The sequence below is a fragment of the Aethalodelphis obliquidens genome, unplaced genomic scaffold (assembly GCF_003676395.1).
Source record: "Aethalodelphis obliquidens isolate GAN/ISIS:26980383/991018 unplaced genomic scaffold, ASM367639v1 scaffold32, whole genome shotgun sequence".
Taxonomy (NCBI): domain Eukaryota; kingdom Metazoa; phylum Chordata; class Mammalia; order Artiodactyla; family Delphinidae; genus Aethalodelphis; species Aethalodelphis obliquidens.
Genome location: NW_020837976.1, coordinates 9,547,789 through 9,575,485, shown reverse-complemented (window position 1 = coordinate 9,575,485; position 27,697 = coordinate 9,547,789). Strand labels below are relative to the sequence as shown.

The 27,697-nt window shown below is 38.5% G+C and overlaps 2 protein-coding genes across 7 annotated transcripts in view; both read right to left on the bottom strand.

The window, feature by feature from the left end:
* The window catches only part of DSG2 (desmoglein 2), a 63,213-nt gene extending 57,391 nt beyond the window's left edge, over window positions 1–5,822 (bottom strand). For 3 of the 6 annotated variants that reach the window (XM_027127672.1, XM_027127675.1, XM_027127674.1), the window contains exons 1-2: window positions 4,795–5,822; window positions 3,968–4,041 (exon numbers count right to left, since the gene is read on the bottom strand). The gene's annotated coding sequence lies outside the window, so the exon portion shown is untranslated. The remainder of the gene's footprint in view (window positions 1–3,967; window positions 4,042–4,794) is intronic. The other 3 variants (XM_027127676.1, XM_027127671.1, XM_027127677.1) reach the window with 3 other exon arrangements.
* A 117-nt stretch (window positions 5,823–5,939) lies between these two features.
* Window positions 5,940–27,697, bottom strand: part of DSG3 (desmoglein 3) — a 30,983-nt gene continuing 9,225 nt past the window's right edge. Inside the window, exons 4-16 of the mRNA XM_027127678.1 lie at window positions 26,424–26,579; window positions 25,691–25,835; window positions 24,235–24,401; window positions 23,249–23,377; window positions 22,777–22,962; window positions 20,037–20,308; window positions 18,717–18,856; window positions 17,427–17,651; window positions 15,301–15,552; window positions 11,569–11,708; window positions 11,202–11,265; window positions 9,566–9,813; window positions 5,940–8,642 (exon numbers count right to left, since the gene is read on the bottom strand). Coding sequence (XP_026983479.1) covers window positions 8,154–8,642; window positions 9,566–9,813; window positions 11,202–11,265; window positions 11,569–11,708; window positions 15,301–15,552; window positions 17,427–17,651; window positions 18,717–18,856; window positions 20,037–20,308; window positions 22,777–22,962; window positions 23,249–23,377; window positions 24,235–24,401; window positions 25,691–25,835; window positions 26,424–26,579 — 2,613 coding nt within the window. The 3' untranslated portion in view covers window positions 5,940–8,153. The remainder of the gene's footprint in view (window positions 8,643–9,565; window positions 9,814–11,201; window positions 11,266–11,568; window positions 11,709–15,300; window positions 15,553–17,426; window positions 17,652–18,716; window positions 18,857–20,036; window positions 20,309–22,776; window positions 22,963–23,248; window positions 23,378–24,234; window positions 24,402–25,690; window positions 25,836–26,423; window positions 26,580–27,697) is intronic.

Here is a 27,697-nt window from a genome sequence, read left to right as displayed (position 1 = left end):
CCACATATGTGATTTGACAGGAAAGTGTCCGTGCACTAAACACTCCACCTCCTGACCTATGACCTAATGATAATGAAATTTCACTTTGTTTTTTGAGTCTGCAGATATTTAAGTATTAAAGGTATATACTCCAAGGAGGAGAATAAGTCATTTTCTGTGATTTATATGAATTAATTTATCAAACAATTAAAAAACTTATCAACTAGTTATGGTCAGATTTTTAAAGGAAGTAGGAAGTAGTGATTATGAAAACATTAAGCATATCCTATTCTAGAAATAAGGTAATAAAATATGCAAAGGTAAAGACAATTTAACTTCCTTCTATTTTATGTTGGGTCAACTAGCTTTTGTAAATAAAACTTCTTTTCACTTGGCACCATAAATCCTATAGAAACTGGATGTAAATTGTGGTCATTTTCTTTGTACAGTAATTAATGTTCTACCAGCATTCCCTAACATGCGTATCCTACTGGAGGTTGGGTCAGTAGCATCATTCCTTTCATGCTAATTTGGAAGTAACTATTTTTTTTGCTCAAAGCCACCTAGCTGCCCTATTTTACTTGGTGGAAATGACATAGTTAGAACTCAGGGTAAAAAAGCCTCCCATTCTGTCCTTTTCCAAGGGAGCTCAACTGAAATATTGCAGTCACCTGGTCAAATTCTCATTACTTGTTTGGCTACAAGTCACAATTTGATTTGAATGAATTCATCTCTATTTGCTTGTGTATTCAGAGGAATTTCCAGTGCAGAGTAGAGTAGACAGGACAAGTTCTGTGGTTAGGCAAAAGATTAGTGAAAAAGAAATATTACAGTGGCAGTTTGGAATCACAAGAATAGAATTGGCCTAGTTAATTCCTAACTCTACCTTTGATGGACAAGTTACTTTTCTTTTTAAAATTTATTTATTTATTCATTTATTTTTGGCTGCATTGGGTCTTTGTTGCTGCACGCGGGCTTTCTCTAGTTGCGGCGAGCACGGGCTACTCTTTGTTGCGGTGCACGGACTTCTCATTGCAGTGTCTTCTCTGTTGCGGAGCACGGGCCCTAGGGCACACAGGCTTCAATAGTTGTGGCTCACAGGCTCTAGAGCACAGGCTCAGTAGTTGTGGCGCACGGGCTTAGTTGCTCCGCGGCATGTGGGATCTTCCCGGACCAGGGCTCGAACCTGTGTCCCCTGCATTGACAGGCGGATTCCTAACCACTGCACCACCAGGGAAGCCCTGGACAAATTACTTTTCAGCCTGTTTGAGCATCTGTAAAACAGGACTTAGGATCGGATAATATAGATGTTTTGAGTTTGTATGGTTTCAGTAGTTTTGTATGTCACCACTCAACTTTTTGAGTTCATTTTAAAGATTGAAAAAATAGTAATAATTATTTTCATTTCAAATCTTTATGAGTGCTGTGTCCCAAGTGCATTCTTGTAACTTCTTTACAGAAACCTCATGAGGTAGGGAATGTTATTATCTCTATAATAATAATCCAGAGAGGTGCAAAGAGGTAAGTAACTTGCCAAAGACACACAGCTAGTAAATGGTGAAGCTGGGATTTGAACTCAAGTACTTTGTCTCCAAAGCCTGAACTCTTAACCATTAACTTAAAACACACAGTTGAAAAACAAAACAAAACAAAAATTTCAAGTTTATCTTTTGTTAGTCATTAAAATATAATACACAGTTATTTTTTGTTTTGTTTTGTTTTTTTGTTTTGTTTTGTTTTTTGCGGTATGCGGGCCTCTCACTGTTGTGGCCTTTCCCGTTGTGGAGCACAGGCTCCGGACGTGCAGGCTCAGCGGCCATGGCTCATGGGCCCAGCTGCTCCGCGGCATGTGGGATCCTCCCGGACCGGGGCACGAACCCGTATCCCCTGCATCGGCAGGCAGACTCTCAATCACTGCGCCACCAGGGAAGCCCAATATACAGTTATTTTTGATTGACTAACAGATGGAATGAAATTTAAAAATTTTCTCTTAGGTCCTCCAGTAGTAAGTTTTCATTTTATGCAAACTAGCAGGTTTTCTTTGCCTGACAGCTCACAGTTTCCTATCAAAATATTCAATAACACCTCCTGATTTGTTCTTTCAGTGGAGACATCCTTCCCTAGCTAGAGTTGGCAAAGGTGGCAATAGCATGCATTGGCTTGTTCTGGAGGCCCTGGGAGAGTATTGCATAGAGAAGGTCTTGGATCATCCTGACAGCACATGCCTTTGTTGTTGGTTTGCAATTCAAAAGAATATTCAAAGACCAGCACAAAGAGGACAGTTCCAGGGTCCAAGAAAATGTGTATAGAAAGAGTGGCTAGTTAGAAAATCAACTTAGATTTCAAACATTAGCAGCCATAAAATATCTTCTGAGGAAGAATCCATAGCAGATTATAACAGTTGAGAGGAAAAGGGAAGATGAAGAAAAATATTGTCAAAATTTATTAGACTAAGGGTTTACTATACATTAAAATTTTTTTTGACATACAAAAAGTTGTACATAATTAATGTATGCAACTTGCTGAGTTTGGAGATAAGTATAAACCTATGAAACCATTACCACAATCTATACCATAAACCTATTTATCACCTTTAAAAGTTTCCTCCTGCCCTTCTGTTTGTTACTGTTATTTTGTGTGTGACAAGAACACCTGACATAAGACTTACCTCTTAGCAAAATTTTAAGTATACAATACAGTATTTTTAAGTATAGGCTCTATGCTATACATTAGTCTCTAGGACTTATTCATCACTTACAACCGAAACTTTGTACCTTTGACTAATAGCTCCATTTCTTATTTCACATGTTTTTACTAATCAAAAGTTGTGGGTGTCAGCCCTGGATGAGAATAATTAAAAGTTTGGTCAAGCAAGGCCTCTTCATTGTGTCTTACCTAAAGAAATTTAGGTGGAAAATTTAGGTGATTCTTTTCTTTTTAATCATACATCTAGAGAGTAGACGCCTTGTATTGTGTGTGTATATATATATATATAAACTTTGTTTCTGCAGTACCACTGAGCATTAGTGTCTGGTCCATGGGTTGGATAATGGCAAGATACTGCTTCAGCTATACCAAGCTACATAGTTACTGGAGGCAAATATGTATGCATATGTGTGCATATGTGTGTGTGTGTGTGTGTGTGTGTGTGTGTGTGTGTGTGTTTCTCCTCCTAGTTAGGACCATACAACCTTATTATCAATACCAGTCAGTAGGACATGGAAGCCATGACTAAGTTAATCTCACATTTTGTGTTTAAATACTCATTTTTGGCTTAGTAACAATGCCTCCTTGCAGGAGTAGAAACCATACCATTATGTCATTTAAATAAATCCAAGATTACCTGATTCTGTATTGCTTTATAATTAAGAAACTTCTTTGCAATCTTCTCTTGATTATGAAAGAATATAAATACTTTCTCTGCCTTCTAAGGAAATGAGGACGTATTCTTTCAATATCAGTGTTTGGCTTTTATCATAATTTGATGTTCTGTTTTCATACAAAATTTACTGTTGCTAATTTAATAAAAATTCAGCTCACAGAAAACATAAGGAACCATTTAAAGTTATTATTTTAAAAAAACAAAACAAAAACCCAGTTCATAGATACAGAGAACAGACTGGTGGTTGCCAGAGGTAAGGGGTTGAGAGATGGGCAAAATGGGTGAAGGGGATCAAAAGGTACAAACTTCCAGCTATAAAATACATAAGTCCTGGGGATGTAATGTACAGCAGGATCACTATAGTTAATAATACTGAACTGCATATTTGAAAGTTGCTAAAATCTTAAAAGTCCTCATCGGAAGAAAAGACATTTTTTTGTAACTGTGTGGTGACAGATGTTAACTAGACTTATTGTAGTGATCATTTTGCAATATATATAAATATAAAATAAAAATTTTAAATATAAAGTTATTTTTTATATCTAGACACATGTCACATAACCTCTTCTAAATAGTGTGCTGTCAAAGTAAGTCTCAGGAGTTTACCGGAAAAGCGATTCCATGACTTCCAGGTAGCTTGTTTCTGTTATTAAATGTGGAGGAGAACTGCTCACTGTGACCTGAAAAATAAACCCAAATATTTTTCAAAACAGCAACAAATCATGTATTTACATTCTTTCATCTATCTCTACCTTTTTATCTTTCTATCTCTACCTTTCAATTGTATATATGTATACGTATATATGCCTACATTGTACTGCTTCTTGAATCTTTAGAATTATATCTAGACTTATAATCTTTATATTGTATAATTTTCATTGTTTTCTTTCCAATTTTTCATGTTCTACTCAAGTCAGAGCTGAAAATAAACAGATTATTTTGAGAGAGTAATAAGTATTATTATTGCTGAATAATATAATTCAGCAATATAATAATATTCTTATAATATAATAAATATTATATATTTATTATTATAAATATTTTAGAAGTATATTATAAATAATAACAATTATATATTTATTATAATAAATATATTGAAATATATTATAAATTATAATAATACAATTAGATTTGTGTCACTTGTATGACTTTGAGAAAGTTACTTTGCTTCTCTGGGTCTCTGTTTTTGTGACTGTAATCTCAGGGCTACTGTAAAAAATAAATTAGAATATAACTCTCTTGGCCATCTGGTAGCCCTCACCAATGTCACGCTTCTTCCTGCTCTGGTAACTGCATCCTTTGCACTTTTAGACCATCACTATCTTGAGTTTTAACTACACCTGCATTGTGCTTAGATTTTTTTTTTTTTTTTTGCATTTTTAAAAAAAAAAAAAAGTCCATGTATAAAAGAAAAAGAAAGCAAAGACACCAACCTGGAATGGCCTATGTCTTGTCATGGAGGGAATTGTAGTGCACTCTGGATCAGGCAAAGCAGAAGAAAGCTCAGTGTTCTTTGTGGAAAACGTGTTGTTTCTGGCACCTGGAATTTAAATAGTTGTCTTCTTTTCTCATCAGTTATCCCCCTTACATAAAAATGATCTCAGACTGTGCTGTTGAGCAAGTCTTAAATCATGTGATCACGGATTCAGAATTACTCTTTGTAGACTCAGTAAAGGAGTTGAGAAAATACTGGATTGCTAATAACAAGAAGGAAAGATCCGTAATTTTTACTTAATTGCTAGTTGTTTCTTATTTGCTAGTTGCAGTGAAGCTAGTCAGTTGAATGTACTCCTTTACACTCTTACTTGATTTCTGAAAATTAAGATAGGAGAAACTGATCTTGCTGGTTTTATTCGTTCAACTTTCTGTGACGAAGAGGAACTGGTGATTTTTTTGGAATTTACCTGCGTAGCTTTCATTTTCCTGAGATTGATTTGGAAGCCCGAGTTAAGCGATCCACTTTTCTTCACTCAGCATTCACTCTAATCCAGTTTCTGCTCCCCGTACCCCAGGTCCAGGTTGAATTGTCTGCATTTAAGAATGAGGAGGGTCAACCAAAGCAAGATCTGAGTTCTGAAGGGAGTTGTTTTGTGGCATCCCTTTAAAGGAAGACATAAAAATAACAGGCATTTACTGGGAGACAAACTCACCGCAGGGGCTGATGGCTGTCACCAAGGTCATGGTACATTTTTGTCACCATGTTAGGCTGGAAACCTTACTTTCTCTTTACTTCAACTTCTCACTGAGTCTTCATAGAATGTCAATTTTTTTGCCTGAGAGACCATTCCAAATTACCAAACAAATAATAAATGAGTTAAATCATCCAGTTAATAAGTCTGCCCTGACCTCGTCCAGCACCTTATCCAGCACCATTTCTACCCGAAGAAGAGATCCTGAGTCCCCCAGTACTTTCTTCCTGCCTGGGAGGATGCAGAAAAAGTATCAGCTAGAAAAACAATGTAGAATACTGATAAAAATGCATGTGCAATCTCTTTTTTACATCATATTTCTTAACAGTTATTAACTGCAGAGAGTAGTTCAGCTTTTGCTAAATGGTTAAGGAAGTACTCATAAATTCGTTGCAAAACAGTTTTATTATAACAATGTTTGACTGTTAAAGTTTTAGTATATACTGTTTAAAAATTATAATACATTAAGTCAAAAGACAGTTTTTAAAAAGTTTTTCTGTTGAAAACAATTTTTATTTTTAGTGAAAAAATACAGATACATTTTTGCTTTGAATTTCATTTATATGGCAAATCAATTTTAGGTCCTCCTAGACAAGATTGATCTATTTTTATTTTAAAACCCCTTTAATTTCAATTTTTCCCTTATTAGTCTTTACTACTGTGTCATAGTTTCCTCTGCAGTTTGACAACGAAGCAAAATTCTCATTTCATAAGTTGGATTTTAAGAGGCAATTTTAAAATACTTTGAGGATCCTGAAAACACATTTGAACTTGGAACAAGGGTTGTTCTGATTATTAATTTAATTCTCATGCATAAACAAGAGTCACAAGTCAACTCTGTGTTCTAGATCTCAGAGCAAGACCCCTCTATTGAGAAGAGGCCCCAGTGGTAACAGCAAGGTGACTTCCTCAGAACCTGGCAGGCTGCTCCAAAGGGTCTAGCTCCCCTCACTTCAAGATGGGCACCCTGCAGGCCTTGTTGCCACAGCCGCCTAGTCTTGGAAGAACAGATTGTCTGTGCCTCTCGGGCTGTCTTAGCACATGCCTTCCTGGTGGTCATGGCACCAGGAAGAGGGAAGAATGCTAGATGTAAGGACGTTTAGGGGGTTTCTTCCCCCCCAGGAACCCTCAGGACTGTACACTTCTGGGTTTAAAAAAAAAAAAACAACACTTTATTACTTTGCATTCCATCTAAAAAACAAATATAGGTTTTGAATATGGCAAAAGCCAGAAAGGATTATTTTATATACAATTAGAGATAATAGAGCATAGAGCCAGACGATGACCTTGTATAGACTTAGTTTAGACAAAAAAGTTGATAAGAGGTAGGGTGCTCTCTATGGGCTAAAGGCTGAAGACCTTGAATGATCAGAAATGATTTGAAGAACTGCGTTGCCATCAGGGTAATGCCCCTGAAATGACATATTTTAAGCCCTCGCTTACCTAACATTGTTACGCTCAAGAATTAAATTGCGGTAGCAGCTTAATTTAAAAGGAGTGAGACTTAATAAAATAGAGTTACTGATAATTCCTTTCTGTATCGCTTTTTGACCAGAAACACTGTGTATAATACACATTCACAAATTTCACTATGTGTTATTCTAGTCAGAGGCCTCTTTTGCTTATGAGAAAAGCCATGTTTTGTGTTCCCATGAAGTCTGTAGACACAGTTAACAAGATAAACATCACTATAAGTGATATGTAAGTTACAGCTACCTACTGACATTTAAAAAATAAAGAGTAATTTTCAAAGACTATTAACACAGGATTACTGTTACTGAGAAGTGTGTAGGGAGGAGCTTAATGTAAAATATTTTCTTTAGGTAGATCCTTTCAAGGTGATTTAATAAAACACAAAATATTTATACCATACTAAACTTTCCTAAGTTTTCTATGATACTTCTATTTCAAAATTGTCTTATTGTGAGAATATAAGGAATATAGATGCAGCGAGTTTAATGCATAAACCAATACCATTAGCTTGAGCAAAAGATGTACACAGGGTCTCCCAGCACCAAGAAGATAGCAAAAATTCAACTGCAACTACCTCCTTTTTTCCAAGCAGCTCAAAATACTTTAGCAAAGACCTTATGACCATATCATTATTAATGATATAAGAAAAGGTGAAAGATTCAACAACTGGGGCTCTTGACTCCAAGCACTTAATCCACTAAAACACATGGCATTTGAAGTTTAAAAATTATTAGGAAAATTTCCCACTGAATATGATCTCAAGATTTCTTTTGTAAAACATTAAGATTTACTAGGACTTGAATAGTATTTGAGAAGTAAGAGTGACAACACATCCAGTTTGGGGATATAAACTAGACAATTTAGACTGTAATCATGATCAGTTTATAAGAGTAGCAAATAAGTGCCAAATCAGACCAAAACTGTGAGATTTGCTATGCTATTTTGAATAATTTGGTTCAAATATCCATATTTGGCCAGTATATAATTCCAGTTCATTCTGGTCACATCAGAAGGGAACAAGGATCTTCTGTACAGATTTTACGACCTGACCCTTGTAGCTCTGCCAGACCATGTAGGTGGCCAGGAACACTGGAAATGGGACAAATCACTCTTTCCGTCACTATTACATTTTATGTGAGAAGTGGATCAAAGACTGCAGTGGAAGGCTGCACGTAGGAACCAGCAGCTGAGCTAGTCTCCATTACCAAATAGCTACCATGCTGCAAAGGGTCAAGGATGGAAATGGTTGGCTGGAGGACAGAGCCAGAAGCAGACACAGCAGACGCTCCCTGGCTGCCTGGCAAAATCTGGTACCTAACAGATTCTGACTGCTGGACTTGTACGGATTGGCCACGGGATTCAATCCCAGAGCCACTCTCTTTGGTGGGTGGCTGAGAGTTTTTGGCTTCATCATCCATCCCAAGGCTTATCTCTGCAAGTTTTTTAAATTTGGAACTGAGTGAGTCCAAGCAGCTGTCATCAAACTCATCAGCAATAAAACTGCAACAACCCAGGGAGCCGACGGGAGAACCAGGGGCACCTTTTCCTTCGTTATCATAGATCAGCAAGCAATCGTTTGCTTCCTGGCCATCGTCTTCCTCGGCACAGGCAAATGCTTTCTAAAGGTGGAGAAAAGTGGAAAAAAATGAATCGTAAGAGACACTCAGTGGAAGAATGTAATATTATACCATTCTTAGAACTCAAGGTTTGATCAAGAATGCGTGATTTAGGTAATCCATAGGAGGGCATCCTCTGTATCAGCAGTCTTGTGAGAGCCTGACCCGTAAATAGGGCCTATGCCACACCTCGGAATATTCCAAGAATCCTCATCCTAAACAAACCCTTCCTGCCAGTCTCTCCTCACACACAGTGTCAGCCTTCATCTGCTCTACCAGGCTAGATGCCAGCACTTGCCATTTCTGATACCGAAACTGTAGGTGAGATCCGTTCTAAAGATGCACCAACCAAGAGGCAAGCAACCTGCCTCCCAAAGTCCTCTCTGTTCTTGCACCCTTGTCCCATTTTGATTCTGTGCTTCCCGACACTTCACCTAATCTTGGACCACAGCCCTCGTTCCCCCTTTTATGTTTGGGTCATTAATTCAATGGTTCTTCAACATTTTTGGACATGGACTCCTTGACAATGTGAAGAATACTCCAACCCTCTCAGAAAAATGTTCGCAGATGTATTCTGACATACTTCATGGTATTGGAAATAGAAAATAAGCTGCTTTGTATTCCTAAAGAGGATGCTGCTGATCTGAAATGCAAAAGGTTTTGCTTTCTGTTGTTATTCCAGTTGGAGGAATGAGGAGCCATATTCTCTCATCTTATGTCTACCGGCCCCTCCTCCCTTTTGACCAGTAGCCGGATTTTGGCAGCCATCTTAGGTTATCTGTATTATTTTACAAGGAGCCTCTACTTTTTTTGCTTGTATTTCACCAAGCTGCAAACAAACGAACTGTAAAACTGAAGTAGAGTCAAGTAGAAAGATCTCTAATGTAAACAAGATAACAAAGCCACAAAGTTTTCCACCAAATTACCTGAGAAAAGTAGGAGTCTAGGAAGTTCATGTTTATTGCCCCTTCACCATAGTCCATGTTGGTTCCTTCCATGGAATGCCTTGTTCTCATCGTTCCGGACCGTCCTGCGGAACAGTTGCTAAGTCCAGCGGCTGCTCCGAATGCTGCAGCGGCTCCAGATCCTGCAGCTGCTCCAATCCTGGTGGTCACTTCCATTCCCGAAGCTCCTTCCATCACCGTCCCTCCAGTGCATGTATTTGTAAAAACTTCTAAAAACAGGAGAAAATTCGATAACATCTCATGCTGTGATTTGTTTTGTTTTGTTGTGTTTTCCTGGTCTTTGATATCCGTGAGCAGTTGCCAAGTAAAGCAAGTATGTGGGAGAAAATACAATTTTATGACTCGAGGTGATAAGAACATCCCGCAGTCTGTTATGTGAGAGTAACAGAGGAGGTGAGGACGTAACAGAGGATATTAGCAGATGAAATAGCTCTGAAAACATGCTAACTGAAAAAATATACAAAGGAAATAGATTTTCAGTGACAACGGCCAGAAATGAAAAAGTAAAAACAGAATATTCAGCACACAGCAATGGAAAGCTTCTAATGTAATGCTTGTTTGTTTTCAGGAAAAAAAGAAATTATAATTAAGCTGTCATATTGGCTCAATATGGAAACCAAAGAGGAAACATACATAATGTAATCATGCAAATTAGCAGATGCTAATTTGGTGTCTTGGTGCTTAATGAAAATTTAATAAGCTGTTACTATTTTGCCTGTTACTTTTACATTGCATTTTCATGGAAAGCTATTTTTTCTAGAGAATTCTGAATATAGTTTTTGCTATGTAATTATAATGGGAGAAGCAGGTAAGGATTAAGGATTAAGGTAGCTGATAAAGACAGTTACCTTTTTGGGGGAGATCTTATGCGGACTTTTCAGGCTGGACATTTAAAAACAATCTATTGCTAAGCATGGAATTAAGAAAAAATTGAATATTAGGCATTAGGTCTTATGGTTCTAGTTTACACCTTAGTTGTAGCATTGAGATAAGATGAATAAAATAGTCATTTGGTAAACCAAAGAAATAAATAATTTCACCTATATGACAAATAAGCGATCCTTGTCCCATTATGATTAAATATAAGAATTGGTAATTGAACTCAAATCAGGATCCTGTTAGCTCTGGGGAAGGAATAAGGGCAACAAGACCTAGGATGTGCACACATGAGGCTTTAACTGCAAATATTACTATTGTTGATAGGCAAAGTTGGGTGGTGAGTGCATAGTGTTTGTTATATTTTCCTTTACATTTTTCTATATGTGTGAAATCTTTGCTAATTAAAAAATTAATAATTGACTCCCTGAGAGTTCTACTTCAGTTTATTAAAGTTTGGAAAAGTATAACAAATCTTCAGCTAGTAAAAAATGGTGACATCAGTGGACAATGAACTTATTGAAGCCAGAGCTAGGTCACAGAATTGACTGATATACTAACAGTAAACCATTTCATTGAAACCCTATTTCAGGGGTAACATCTCTCAGTATGTGCACAAATATGCAAATTATTAAGAAAAGAATTTAGAACATTTCTTATCTTTCAATATTTCTTATTTAACCCATTATTGCTTTCAAAAATAAATTTTATGTTCACTTACCAGAATTTTCCATGTAATCAACTCCATTGGCAGTTATAGGTGGCACATAGATATTTGCGATTTCCTACAAACCACATGCAAAAAATAAATACATTTAAAAATTACCCAGATTTCACCAATATAAGTAAGATATGCAAATGGAGACATTACAAGAATTCCAAATTCTTCCAGGAGTAACCATTTTTATGATTTGACATCTGAAGAGCTAAGATCCTAAAAGGCTCCATTCATTTTAGTACTGACTCTCATGGGTCCTTGAGGGTCAGGAGTATCATTTTTATACCCCATTACCTCTTTATCTATATGAATATAAATCGAATTTTGTTCTGTATGATTGAAATAAATGTTTTACAAAGTGTATCCTCACCTTGTCTTCAGGTTGGGCTCCTTCGATTCCCCACGGACGAATTGCTCCTTCTGAACCATCAGGCACTGGCATGAATCCACCCGACACTCCCCCGATAGGACCGGTCCCAAAGTAACAGGTCAACAGCAGAAGGGGGGCCACTAGTATATAGGAAAACAAAATATCAGAACATTTGAATCACTTGGAAACAATTTGACATGGCAATTGCCAGAAACATTACAAAGAAAATACAATATTTTGTAACGCTTATGGGTAATCTAATAGAAAGCAAAATTCGTTTCTACAAAATAAAATTTAGTAAATTAAGCATACTAAAATTTCACATGATTATGAAACTGAAGGAGACAGATCAGATTATTCTTGAGACACGTATATTGTTTTCTTAAAATAGGCACTGTTCGATGAATGATAAAGGTGGCCATTCAGTTCCTCAATCATTTTCCGTAATATATATTTTTTTATTATTGCATTTATTTGTACATGTTGAGGCTATGTATATGGTGTCAAGGGAATACACACCTGAAGAGTCAAGATTTTAGGTGGGCATTATAGTGATTTGGTAATCTGGTCTCCAATGATCTCTTAGAGAATAGCCATTAACTTGCAAACTCCCTCAGCAACTAGAGTGATGATCTAATATCATTGCACTTTTAATTGTGACTTAGGAATTCGTAGCTTGGAGGGGCCTTCCTGCCTGGGTAATTACCATTCTTTCTGTGTGTATCAGTCACATTTTAGCAATAAAGATTAACATCATTCTCAGGCTAATGGCCCAAGAGAGAAAGGAGGCACTTCTCAGTCTAGGTAGTCAGTGACCCCACCTCCACCTTTGGCCTGCGGAGGCCACCTGAATCCTAATGTTTGAATTCTGTTCACTTACTGGCAGCTTAGTGAGAGATTTAAGAGTATATAGCCTCTGGAGTCAGACTTCTAGGGTTTGAGTTTTGGTTCCACCATTCACCAGCTAGACAAATTATGTCGTCTTTTCTTGCCTCCATTAACTGATCCAAAGAATGGGAGAATATATAGTATCTACCTCATAGATTGTTGTGAGGATTAAATGAGTTAATATAGATAAAGGATGGTACTGAGTGCCATGAGGACTTGCCAGTATTGTTTGGATGGGCTACATCAGTTGTACAAATTAGGTCAGTTTTATATATTTTATATACACATAAATGAAAAAAATTAGGCCAAGTATATAAAATAAAATAAGTTGGACATAATACATTTTCTCAAAATTTAACATAATGTTCATATAAGTGATACTTCTAAAGGTTTTCTTTGCTTATTGCCATTCTTAATTCTATGACTTTGTTAAATGTGTGGGAAGGGTCAAATATTATAAATGGACAAATTAGTTTTGAAAAGTAATGAATATATATCTGTATGGTCAGTATTTTTAGGTGGCCATAGTAGTCTTTTAGAAATCTTGTTTATCATGTGTGTGCAATATGTATTAGGTTTTTACATATGCATCCAGAGAAAGTTCTGTCCTGCACAAAATTCAAGATACGACATTTTGCAAATGGTGATATTTCACATGAAGCAAATGTGATTGTGGGAATAACGGAGTATATGTCCTCTGACTGTCCTGAGCCACAATCCCAAATGTACAGTAGCCTAGAGGATATATGCACACCTCAAAATTCAACATTTCAAAATCAGGCTTATCATTGCCACCCTACTTATCTGTGCTTCCTCTGATATTTTCAATTTCAGTTAATGGTTTCAGTAGCAGCCAAATTCAGTGGTGCCTATGGGCTTTTGTTCCACTCTTCCTATCTATTTGTCTCCAGATCCTCTCCATGTACCCGCATCGTGCCTTGCACATCAATCCTTTCCTTTCCAGTCTTATGCCATGGCTCAAAACCTGGCCTCCATCATCCCTTGTGAACTATTACAATAACCTCCTAACTGTTCTTTCCTTTTTACTTTACAGTACACACTGTGCCAATGTTATCTTTCTAAAATACAAATATGATCGTGTTAGTCTTTTATTCAAATACTCTCAACACCCTTCCTTTCCATGTGTGTGTAAGCTCTTTCAAACTAGTCCCAAAGCGTTCTCCAGTTTCATCTCCTTCACTCTCCACAATTTCCCCTTGCTTTAACCTCCCAAGGCTGTGTGCTTCCTAAAACCTGCCAAGCATTTTCTGGCTTTGGCTCACGCTGTTACCCTTTGGAAACACCTTTCCCTCTTTTTGTACTTGCTATAGCCTACTCATTTTCCAAGGCTCAAATGGATGATTCCCCTGAGTCTGTGAAACCTCTGCAATATTCCTTAGTGTTCACTTTTATTTTATATTATATTATTATATATGTTACAGCTTTATCATGATATATGTTTTCCATAGAGTTAGAGATGAATAAATCTACTACTACATGAAAACCAGAATCAAGTTCCCTTTCTTGGGAACTTGATTGATCTTGATTGAACTTGGTTGATTGAACTTGATTGATCTATATAAAGACTCATATATAGGTACTTGAAAAATCTTTGGTTTTGAAATTGACTAATCATGACATTGGAAAACTGAAACTCTGAGTGTCAGTTTCAGCTATTAAATGAAATGATGCATGATAACTTTAGAATAGTAAACATTTAAGGGGAAAGAGGAAGGAGAATATATGGCATGTGTAGGAGGCCACTAAATGTATGGATAGCAATTTATTTCTTTTTTTTTTTAAAGAGATCTGAATAAATATGGCAAATATTAATGTCTGTTAAGTCTGAGTGATGGTTATATGTTATGTGATTATATGTGTGCAAATATTAATATCTGTTAAGTCTGAGTTGTGGTTATATTTGTGCTTGTCATGGCAATTTTCTGTTCTTCTTTGTGGTTTAAAAATATCTCATAAATTAAAAAAAATTAAATTAAGAGGTTGAATAATCATTTTAACTCTAAATGTCTATGATTCTGTAATAAATTAGGGAAGTGACTGTGAATTTATCAAGGATTTCTTTTATTTACACTATAAGAATTTGCCATGAAGTTCTTTTAAATAGAGACTTGTTACATTCAAAATACTAATTGAGTCACACGATTTTAAGTGTAACTTTTTGAAACCTACCTATTAAAAAAATAAATTTTAGTTTTATTGAAAAATAATACATGTATGTAATTTCCCTCAATGTGTTCAATAAACTTAATATATTAAGTATGAGAGCCTTACAGGAGTATATTTTCAGGTAGAAAGCTATTCTGAGGAAATTCTAGATTAAGCAATAACTTCTCAGGTCTGTGATATATTTATGTGCATCGTAAAGCTCAAGGCTTATGATATCTTATATATTTTCCCTAAATTTATTTGGTCAGGGTTCTATTTTATTTTAGAATTTCATGAGCTTTGTATACAAAAAAGACATTTTAGAAAGTGCCACACTCATGGATAAAGTCATTATTTTGACCATGAACATCATGGCCAGTGTGTAGACTATTCATGCTTCAATTTTTTCCTTCTTGAGTCTCTCGTGTCGTTTTCTATATGTCTAACATATACGACTTGTTTCTCTGTATTATAAATACAGATTGTTGGCAGGTGACGTGTTAGCTTTAAACATTTCTGATTTTTCCTGAAAATGCCATTTCCGATACTTCCTGAAAATACCATTTCCCCCCAGCTTTGCCTCTAAAACAACTGCGGAGATGCATTGTCCATGCAGCGGGAAGGCCTCTGCATGTGCTGACACCCAGTACAAGCAGGATGATGCTGCGGCATACTCACACAGCAGCAGCAAAAGACCGAGGAACAGTAGGCCGATGGCGGCAGGCCCCAGCCTCCCAGGCTTCTCAATGGGCTCACGGGTTGTGGTCGGGGGCGAAGTTTTACAGATGTTATTGTTGTCACACAGACAGACTTCCAGAGTGAAGTCCTCCGGGATCTTACACCATGTGCCCTTGTCGTCTGTGACGACCAGGGAGATTCTGTACACACCGGGATATACCGGCTGCAGAGTTGTTAGGGTTGCAGAGGTGTCTGAAGGGAAACAACCAAACGAATCAGCAGTAGAACAAAGCGTATCTTGCTCCTTGTTCTGAAAACTATGTTTTGTTTTTTTTTTCTTTTTGGTGAACAGAACCAGAGTTGCCATAGACATCACTGTCACAAATAGTAGGGTGAGGCTTGAGCAGATACGAGGGCTTTCGGAGATCAGTGGGTGTATGGGGCTGTACTTCCTCCTGTCCTCCTGTCTGCCCCAGATGGGCCCATTATTCTCCCCCGTGAAAACTCAGTCCTATATTTTTCCTGCGGTATGCGGGCCTCTCACTGTTGTGGCCTCTCCCATTGCGGAGCACAGGCTCCGGACGCGCAGGCTCAGCGGCCATGGCTCACGGGCCCAGCCGCTCCGCAGCATGTGGGATCCTCCCGGACCAGGGCACGAACCCGCGTCCCCTGCATTGGCAGGTGGACTCTCAAACACTGCGCCACCAGGGAAGCCCCTCAGTCCTATCTTGATTTTCCCCCCAAAGAGGAGGGGAGATGGGCATCATTTAAATCCCAGACCTCCTTTTTCTGGGACTTAACCACTCTTCTGTACGTCTGCACCAACCCCTGGACCCCTGGTGTAGACATCTGAATGTAGCCCTTCCGCCTCACTCCATGCTTTGGTGCCTGACTTATCAAGACTGAGTTTCTGCTTTGGCTGCTGCTACTTCAGCTGCTCCTGTCAGTACTTGTCCCATGAGCCTAATGCCAGTTGTATGGGATTCCCTGCGGTGAAGGCCTGTTGCTTCTCTGACTCATGAGCAATGATCATTCTCCATTCTTCATTGCTATGCTATCCCTTCCTAAGTGGGCTCCAGCAGCAGCTCTCATAAGCTGTACGGTTGTATCCCTTGAATCATTCTTGACCCCATCATGCCCCATGACATTGTGCCCGATCCACCTAGTCCAACCACTGCTACCTTGCCTACCCTCACCCACACAGGTGTGTCTAGTGCCAGGTCCTGTCTCTCTATGATGTTCCTTTTGTAGCCTTTTCACTGGACATGTGTCTGGTAAACCCATTCGGCTACATGCACAGTTTGGAGCTAGATCCCTACACCAGGATCAGCAAGACCCCAGGAAAGAAGGCCACGGAGGACAAGATGCCTTTGGTGACTCTAGCAATGGCAGATCCCTATGACTAGGGTACCACAGAGTAAGCACATTCATGAACGGAAGCAAGATTAGTTCAGAAAAGAGCTAGAGATAAGTGAGTTCATTTACAGAGGATTTGAAGTGGCCTGCTGGTCATTATAAAATCCTAAAAGGGAGAAGATTCTTATTGTCTAATGGCTTTTTCTGTGAGACTCCTGGAAAACAGAGGAAATGTGAAATTAGCATGATAAAGGTTAAGAGAAAAGAAAGGATGGATTAGCTCTTGCCCATTGGCTAATAGGGTTTACAAATTTCAGTCCACCATGCTCTCAAGATTCCTGACTAGTGACCCACTAGTGACAACCTTGAGCAGGCTGACCCCTCCAGCGCTTCATGTCTGTTGACAGCCTGCAGACATGAAGGCTGTATTTAGAAGCCTAAACAGCTCTGCAGTAAAATAGGTGCCTGACGCTAATCTTTTTATTTTTTTGGGGTGCCGTGGAGGTACAGATAAAAATATAAAGATATCCAAAAATTGGAGTCCACATGAAAAGCAGAAAATATTAAATAGTGCTAATATTATATCATCCCTTTTCTTTCCTGAAGAGAGAAGAAATTCATGAGGCTAGGACCTCATCTTCATTACAAAGAATTTTAAAAACTACTCTTGGAAAGGAACTGCTCCCAAATGAACTCTCTCTTAACCTTCTGGAAATATAAAGAAGCAGCAACTTTCATTTGTGGAAGCAGCTTTACAAGTAAATACTCACCATTAAGTTTTGTGATCGTCCACACTGGCACGTTTATAATTTGATTGTCCTGTGAAAATGTGTAGGAGCCAGTATAGTTATCGTTGTCCAGTAATCTAGCTGTGACAACCACGGAGGGTGATGAACTACAGATTGTTTTCTTTTTCGGGACAATTGTTGGACACTTGTCATTAAAATCAGGTAGTCGGACAAATATGGTGCCTGTAGCAGTTTCACCTGTTTTTTCTATAAGAGTGACATTTTAGAGTTAGAGAAATGTACACAAGTTGTACAAAAAATAACTAAACCTTTAAAATTTCTCTCACATGCAGCCAGATTAGTGTATCTACTCATGAGAAATTGTATTCGTTACTCCCACAGGTAAAAGGATGTCACCCAATTTCCACACCTTGTTGAGAGCAAATTTAAATTTATCAACTTGGCAGATGTCTTGATTAGAAGCATGGCTATTAATTTAATATGCTTGGAACCAAGACCTATAAGGTGATAAATTAACTGATTACAAATGAAATCAACATAAAAATAATAGTTTTCTTAAATGTATCCTACTGCACGAACCCAGACTGTGTGAAAGATTTTTGCTTCTAAAGCTTGAACCAAAGTATTTGGAATAAACTATGATTTATTTTTATTACCCAAAATATAAAGTTTATTGAAGAAAAATTTTTTAATGTTGACAATCAAAAACCATAAAATAAAAATCTCTCAGTGGTGGCATTATGAATTATTTCTGTTGTTTCCCTTAGTGCTTTTTTCTCTTTTCCCAGATAACATGATTTTGGGTGTTTATTCTTTTGTTTTATTTTTATGTTTGCTGATCGCCTTGAGCATAAATTAATTTTACACTTAGGGAAACACACATAGTCAGTAAATATTATTTTAAAAACATTTCAAAAGATTTTTATTGTTCAATGATATAAGTGCTTGAGGTCTCTATAAGTAACTCACTCTGTGTGTAAGTAACTCACAAAGGCACCTCACATTGGAGCTGAGCTTCCCTGATAAGCTTTCTGTCTCAATCTTTATCCACCTTCTCAAACCCAGAAATTCCTGCCCCAACAGCCAACAATAGGACCAACAAAGAATTCACTGGTCCAACAAACTCCAGTGAGAAGCTGGGATGCTCAGTCTTCTCCTGGATTTACCCACCTCAGACTTGAGACCCAGGGCCCCTAAGATAATTAACTTCATCTAATGATAAAGGTAATGTGTTAATAATCACAATCATCTATTCATCAAGAAATGCCAGTTGGAGTAACATTTCTCTAAAAATGAAATATTTTTTCTTACCATCTGTAGCCAGAACCTCAGCTGTGATTGTCTTGTTAACTATGACAGCAACATCCCGAACAGTATTTTTGACAAATTTGATTTGAGCAGTGTTTGAATCAATAGTTAGCAAACCACCGTCATTACGTCTCAAGGTGTATCTGTTTTGTAATAGAAAACAGCAATAGGTTTTTTTTCCAAACATGGAATGTTACCTATTTAATGAAAATGACTCATTAATATTTATTTATACTTAGTATAAGACTATGAAATATACTTTTATAAAAGCAGCAGAAGCTTAACATATTAGCACAGACAAGCAGTATTTCATAATCCTTAAGTATATGTTAGCCTGGTTTTTCAATTTTCTGCTCTGCTCAGTAAAATAACTGTGTCCTTGTTCTTTTTTTTAATGAAGATTATTATTATTGTTTTATTTTAAAATTTCTTTTTGGCTGCATTGTGTCTTTGTTGCTGCATGGGCTTTCTCTAGTTGGGGCGAGCAGGGGCTACTCTTTGTTGCGGTGCGCGGGCTTCTCATTGCGGTGGCTTCTCTTGTGGAGCACAGGCTCTAGGTGCGTGGGCTTCAGTAGTTGCAGCACGTGGGCTCAGTAATTGTGGTACATGGGCCCTAGGGCATGCAGAATACAGTAGTTGTGGCACATGGGCTTTGTTGCTCCGTGGCATGTGGGATCTTCCCGGACCAGGGATCGAACCCATGTCCCCTGCATTGGCAGGTGGATTCTTAACCACTGCACCACCACGGAAGTCCCTGTGTCCTTGTTCTTTATACTGCAGCAGCTACTTTGCATGGTGCTCTACTATTTTAGGCATATGTGTCTTGTATGTGCTGTTCTATCTGACTGCATCACGGTCTTCTGGTGAAATTCAACTCTTTTTTAAGGCTCAACTGAAAGTCTCCATGAAACTTTTTCCTGATCTCTCTAGACAGGCTAAGTCATTCTTTTCTTAGTTTCCACTTTAACTTGTGCTTATGCTACCTTTGCTCATAGCACGCCTCTTCTTGAGTTACATGGTTCCTTGAGTTGGCTGCTTTGTATCCCTTTGTATCCTTGGCACAGAATAGTTTAGTTGTTATATTGTAATAGTTTATAAATTAAAACTAGTCAAGGTAAACAACAAGGTCCTACTGTATAGCACAGGGAATTTGTTCAATATCCTGTGATAAACCATAATGGAAAAGAATATGAAGAAGATTATATATGTATAACTGAGTTGCTTTGCTGTACAGCAGAAATTAACACAACATTGTAAATCAACTAAACTTCAATAAAATAAAAAAAATTCAAGGAATACTAAAATATTAAAATAAAATCTCACTTGACAAATAAGGCAGCTTTGCCAGTGTCTTCATCAATGGCTTGATATGATCCCACGATATAACTGATCAGGTTTTTACTGCTTATGCCTTTTTGGACAGTAAATGTCTTGGAAGCAGGACGGAATACAATTCCTTCCCTCATATTTATTACTTTGATTATGAGTGAGGTTGACTGGACTGTGTATCGAGAGATAATTGATTTGTGAAATTCAGCTTTGTTTTTGACGGCGATACCAAGTTGCAAAGTTTGTAGTTCTTCATAATCTAGAGACTAGAGTAAAAATAAAATTAAAAGGAAAGAGGCGTTACAAAAATATGATCTGGAAAGAGGACAAGAGAGTTCTATGTTACGTGCTATGAATGAATCCTTTATTTCTATACAGCAAAACGGTTTCACAGATCTTCACAATGCTGTGATGAGACTCCTTTAGAATTTGTAACTCATGAAACCTCAGTTTGGTAATGGATACTTACAAAGCAGAGTACTTCTTTTTAGACTAACAAAACATCTTTATAGTTTCTTCAGGCTGTGTGGTACAGTGGAAAGAATCACAAATCTTCTATGGTAACATGGTTTGAACCCTGCTTCTGCTACTTAATAGCTATGTGACTCAGGGCACAATTTTTACTATCTCTGATCCTCAACTTTTTGCTTCTGGTAAAAAACCCTTACCTCATCAGATTGTTGTAAGGACTGAACTAATTAAGGCCCATAATACGTTCCTGTAAATGGCAGCTACGTCCATTCACAGAATAGTTATTGGATTCCTGTGCAATAATATCCTTTCTGGCTTTAAAAATTCCCTGTTGGCAAAGATAAAGTATCCTAATAATCTTGGTTGGCAAACAGGCCTCTGCAAAACGATGAGTGGGTGGCCCACCGACTCTTCATAGAACCATTTTCAGATAGTCCTGTGTGTTACCTATTTGTTTGACTCTGTTATTGAGTGGCCCAAATCAAGGCCTGAGGTATCCCAGGATAGCTTTTTCCATTCACTAGTAAATTTTTTAAGGGTGATGGGACAAGGAAATGTTCATTTCGGTTACATTTGTGTATAACTGAAAATAATTATGGTATGAGAACCAGATTTGAGTTTTAACTTTGCAATGACTGGTTTTGTGGGCTCAAGTGTTTCCTAGTGGAGAAGAAGAGAACGATGCTTAAATAGGTAATTATAATATAAGGGGTAATTGACAAAAGAGATTACAGAGTCTATGTGTGAAAGCGAGTGAAGACTTGTACTTGAGAAAGTCAGGAAAGGCTTCCGAGAGGTTTTCATGTGAGCAGAGTGATACAGGTTGAAGAGGAGTTATTCAGGCAGAGTGAAAGCACTTGCAAATACCAGTTACAGAAGGTGATAGGGAGATGACTGCTGAGAGGCCTTGGATGCAATTCTGAGGGGGCTGAAGGTCATCTCAAAGGCCAGCAGGAGGTCATCACCCTGGCTGCATATTAAGAGTCCCCTGAGGAGCCTTTAAGAACCGCTTGCTGCCTGGCCTTCCCTGCAGACCAACTGAACCAGTAGTTCCTAACTTGCTGCAGGCTGGGAGAAGCTGCAGGTCATTCACATGGACAATCTTGATTGAGGGCCATTTTCACAGCCAATGGAGAAAAAGTAAAGTTTTTAAAGAGGAGAGGAGCTGGTCCAAATTGGCTTTAAGAAAAATGTGGTCGAAGGAGAATGAAGGGAAGTATACACAGGAGGTAGGTACGTCAATCAGGAACAGAGGGGGCAAGGCTGAGAAGAACACAGGCTGTGAGAAGGAAGACCAGGGCTAGACTTTAAGGGCGGTTTCTAGGGCAGAATTTGATGTCTGGCTCTAGGTGGTGAGAAAATGCCACGACTGAAGGACAAGGCCCAGGTTTCTAGTTTGCGAGACTGGATGACACCAACACAGAAGACTGGGAATATCTCATTCCTAGGCATTGTTGGGAGTTTATAACAAAACCCTTGCAACTGAGGATGGCTGTAACCCACTCTGAAAAGCAGAGTAATAGCAACCACTTATGTGGCTTCCAACAATCTAGAATTCCAGGGATCTCCCTGTTAAGGCATATTATGGATCTGTCATTCTACTGGAGTCACAGAATTAAAGAGAGAAGCTCCCATATAGTCCAATGTTCTATGGCAAGGAATGTCCTGAAATAGTGGTAATATTTTTCTAGTCTATACAATACCCAGGCATAAATAGCCTTATGTTATTTCAGATGAAGGGTCTATTGTAGCCAAGCCTGTTAAATGGAAGTGTTACTCAATTATTTATTTTTTATTTTTCAGATTTAGTTTTTACATTTCCATTTTCTAGAAAAAGTCACATTGTTTTTCCCTCTGAGGACCGTAGCTAATCCATTTAAAGTAAGTTGACAAATTCACAAGCAGCTATTCCATGTATTCTTGTCTGTTCCCGAGTTTAAGTCAGGAAGTGTGTTTTACTTTCTTGCGCATAAAACAGGCACACCGATAAATATATGTATATTAGTGTGTTTGTGTTTCTATAGAAAGTGTGATAGCTTGGAAGGAAACAAATCAACATGTTAAGAGAATTTCCTTAGGTAATGGGGCTATGTGTGTCTTCAAAATTCTATCTACTTTTATGTGTTTTTTATGTTTTCTATAAAGAAGTGGTATTATTATTCATAAGTGAATAAAGTTTATTTATGACAGTTTTGGTTAAAATATAGTAATAGTTTTGGTTAATACAGAACATTTTTCCCACTGGAGGGAAATCAGACCTTACCTTAACAACCTTCAAGATGCCTTCATTAGTTGTGAGATCAGTTTGTATTTCAAACCAGTTCCCATCATTTCCAGAGGTAAAGAAATACTCTGCAAGCCAATTATCTGTGAATTCTTCATCCAAATCTATTACTTGAAATCGAAGCAAGTCAGAACTTAAAGTGTTTTCCTTGATACTTGCTGAATACTAAAAAAATAAAAAAAAAATTTTTAAAAAAGCAAAATTTAAGACTCACTGGCAGGTTTTATCTAAATGAATTATATTCATTCTGAATGGCATTAGTCATTAATTCTCTAATTATGTATTGCCTCCTTGCTGGTTACTGAATTCTCATATTTTACAATAGCTTATTTTAAAAGAAAAGTGCAGAGAGCTTAAATAAAAGCCAGCAAGCAGGCAAATCCTGGATTAGGATGGCAAGGTATAACATAAAAAAAATATATAATTATTTTTCAAGGAATGAAAGGCACACCTGCAATTCTGTGAAGCTTGGGATATTATCGTTGACATCTTTCACTTTAATGCTACATTCACATTGTGCCGCAAGTCCTTCTCCATCTTTGTCTGTACCACTCACAACCAGATGATACTCGCTAACTTGCTAAATTTGGAGGAAAAATAAAGAAAAATGATTAATCTCTAGTGCCAGAGATACGAATGACAACTACTTGCTTCCCATGGGAAGGAGGTGAAAATATTCAAGTTCGTGGTTCATTCTCTAGAAGGACCACACGCACTTCATTGCCCATCATAGAGGAGGTATGTGGGGCTCTGGGTGGTTAGGTGGAAGTCTTTATGAGGCTAGTACAGGTTTTCTCTGAGCTTCTTAGGGCAGGATAGTACACTTAGAGCAAAAAGGGATAATGAGGATGGTGGGATGTTTATCAGAGGGAAACTCACTTACAGAGCTTCCCTGCTGGTCTGTTTGGAAAATCACTTGTATAAAAGTTATACAGAGTCTGATGGGGTAGCGTGCTTTGATGGAGATGTGGTGGTAGGACAATGGAGCAGAGAGAGGAACGGGATTCTTTAGTATTCCGGAAGTAGGAGTAAATTTGAAAGAAGGAGAAAAAGCATGACACCAGAGAAGGCTTTACTCCAGATAGAAATTTCTCCCTCCATCGAAGAAATTTCCTTCTCCTCCATCATATGAGGGGTTAACCCCAGTTCAGTCTCTGTCGTGCATGCAATGCCTTCCCTTAACTCCCCCGCTTTAACTCCCACAGGTATGCTGATACTTGTTTCCTTAGGCACAGTTGATTGCGCAGGTCTCAAGTACACATCCCACCCCAGCAGAATCACACTAGGATGCAAGGAGTTTCCCTAGATTGGGCCACGTGAGTCCTGGGAACCTCTATTCCTTCCTCCTTTCATTCTCAGGTAGAAAGGAGTCACCTCTCTTAGCATTCTTACAACAGAATCCTGAGTTATTGAACGCTCCCCAGTGCCTTGCTTTACCTCTCGATCAAGTGAACTGGTCAAAGTGTGGACTTCTCCGGTGTGTCTGCTTATGAGGAACATGGGTGTGCCTGCAGGTTCCTGAGAGATAATTTTGAAGGCAATTATAGAGTTCAAGTGGTTTGGCTCATCTGCATCTGTGGCATTTAGGATCATCACCAGTGAGTCTAGGAATACAGAAGAAGTTTATTAAAGAATATGTAAAGATTGACATTATGTTCACATGAAATGTTCGGCACAATTTCAAACTGATCTTTGTCATTTAAGATCTTAAAAACTAGAGGGCTTCGCTGGTGGCACAGTGGTTGGGAATATGCCTGCCAATGAAGGGGACATGGGTTCGAGCCCTGGTCTGGGAAGATCCCACCTGCTGCGGTGCAACAAAGTCCGTGCCCACAACTACTGAGCCTGCCCCTTAGAGCCCACAAGCCACAACTACTGAAGCCCGCACGCCTAGAACCCGTGCTCCACAAGAGAGAAAGCACCGCAAGGAGAAGCCCACGCACCGCAAGCTGCTCTCCGCAACTAGAGAAAGCCCGTGTGCAGAAACAAAGACCCAGCATGGCCAAAATTAAATAAATAAATAAATAAAATAAATCTATTTAAAAAATTAAAAAAAAAATCTTAAAACTATCTGTGTGGGGCTTCCCTGGTGGCGCAGTGGTTGAGAATCTGCCTGCCAATGCAGGGGACACGGGTTCGACCCCTGGTCCAGGAAGATCCCACATGCTGCGGAGCAATTAGGCCCGTGAGCCACAACTACTGAGCCTGCGCGTCTGGAGCCTGTGCTCCGCAACTAGAGAGGCTGCGATAGTGAGAGGCCCGCGCACCGCGATGAAGAGTGGCCCCCGCTTGCTGCAACTAGAGAAAACCCTCGCACAGAAACGAAGACCCAACACAGCCAAAAATAAATTAATTAAAAAAAAAACAAAAAAACTATCTGTGTGCTAAAAAAATATTACATGTCACTTGCAATATCTCTTACTGTCTCTGTCAATCAGGTGAGCTGCGCTGCCTTCCGTAAAAATCCTCCACTTCTCACTAAGCCTTGGTTGGTTATGTTGAGGTTGGGACTATTTTCTCTTTATTTTTTCCCTTGCTGGTTGGACTTATAATTCTCCCTTCCCCCCCATTATCCAAGTAATGAGTGTATCTCTGTCCCTTATAATCTAAAAAAGCCCAACTGATGCATCCAGGTTGCCTAAAGCCACCTCCTTAGCTTTGTGACTAGGATAAGCTTTGACTTGATAACAATCACAACTTGGAAATATAGTACACTGGCAGTGGACAAATAGCTCAACCACAAATATTAGAAAGGAAGACTCAGGTTATCTCGATGAATTTTTCTTCAAAACTACTGATGAAACTAAGAGGATAAATTAGCTTGTAAAAATGATGTACTATAGTGATACTTGTATCTGAAAAAAAAAAATTAAAAATGGTAGTTAAGACTTACTTGAAGCACTATTTTCTTCAATTTCACCCGTGAGCACACTTTGTGAGAACACTGGAGCATTGTCATTTATATCTAAAATTTTGACTGTTAGTATAAGTGGTTTCTCTACATCTTGTCCCAGGACACTGAGAGCACGACAGGTAATCTAGAAAAGGAGGGGAAATGTTAATTAACATTCTACAAACTTTAGTTTGCCTATTATTAAAACTTGTAGAGACAAGACCTCTCCTGGCATGTACAGTGCTTTTGTGCAAAGAGGAAAAGTATTTCCCCAGAGAGGAGACAAAGCAGGAAAAAGTGCCGACTCTGGGCGTACCAGTTGGGCAAATTGCCCCTTCCTGCAGGCTGGTACGTGTCTCCTGGCAGCATGAAGCTCTTGGCAAACAGCGTGCTGGAGTTGAGCGCTCATGCACCCTCCTGGGGTATTCCTTCAGGGGCACAACCATAAGGGGAGGCTCTTTGTTTTATTTTATGTTTTAATTTTTTGGCCATGCTGCGAGGCATGCAAGATCTTAGTTCCCCAACCAGGGATCGAACCTGCGCCCCCTGCAGAGGAAGCGCAGAGTCTTAACCGCTGAACTGCCAGGGAAGTCCAGGGGAGGCTCTTTGTAGAGGGACTAATATTGTTATTTGTCGGTGGATGGATTCATGCACTGATCTCTCTTCTAAATTAACCCCCTAAAGCCACTGTGCACCAGGGGAAGGGTGGCCGATATCGAAGACACAAACTTACTTGGAAGCTTGGGGTTACCTCACGATCAACTATGGCTGTTATGTTAATTTCTCCAGTGTATTTGTCAATAATGAAGATTCCCAAAGGGGGCTGATCCACTCCTATTCCAGAAATGTGGTAGGTAATATTCTGGGTTGCTTTGAAGTCTGAAGTAATCTGTAGCCCAAAATACCGAAAATGTTAAGGTGATCATCACTCAGGCCTATTCCTTCCCCTCCTCTCCTCCATACTCTCAAGTCAGCTATTCATTTTATTCACACTTTCTTGACACTGTGCTGTTTCCTTTTTTGCCTTGATAGATAGTAGGAGTGTGAAATAAACTCAAATTTTTGCTTCTGTTGACCACGATGGACCAATGTGTCGTTAATCATTCTGGCTTTAGAATATTTGCCCAGATTGTGGTCACCATGGTGATGTTAAAAGGTTGAGAGAAAGTCAAGGACACTTAATATTGACAAGGCTACTTCTGGATGCTCCCTTCCTTCGCAGGTAACATTAAAAAAACAAAAAAGACATTTATTTTAGTTTAAAAAGGAGGAGCTGGAGAAAAAAAGGGAAAGGGATTATATAGTAAGTGTTAATATTAGAATGCATTGCTTTTATTATTATTTTTTAAACTTTTTAATAGGGAAAACTTCAAATATATTATAAAGTTAGAAGAATATAATGAGCCTGATATATCTCATCACCCAGCTTCAACAATTCTGAATACATGGCCAATCCAATGTTGACTGTCAACCATCTTTAATTATCTTATTGCTGTGTATTGGTATGGTATGATTTCAAATCCACTTAAAAAAAAAAATCTAAGAATACAGTTGTTTTGTTCTAAGAGTGAAGTTGCTTATGTTGAGAAAGCTGTGTCAGGATGTTGTCATGGACATCCGTGGCTGTCAATAAACACTCAGTAGCTCAGCTATTGGAGAGCAATGTTGGGGGCTTATTGATACGAACATGTGGAGCAGCCATAATGGCTGGGGGACATTTAAGCTTTAAATATCAAGAGATTATGAGGACCTCTTGAGAGTGTTCAGTCTGGGCAAGGCAACTCTTTGCTGACCTAAATAGCTCTCTTGAAGACCTTGGGGCATTATTAGCTCCTGCCTGGGCAAGGCAGCTCTTTGCCTGGCAGTGGTGAAAACCACGATCTTGCTTGCCAGTACCACCGCCTCTGTTCCCTAGTAACGTGCTCTAGTGATAAGGGGCTTGTGTTTTTGCACTGGACATCAGCTTGTGGTTGACTAAACTGGCTCTCCCAAGAACCAACTTGTAGA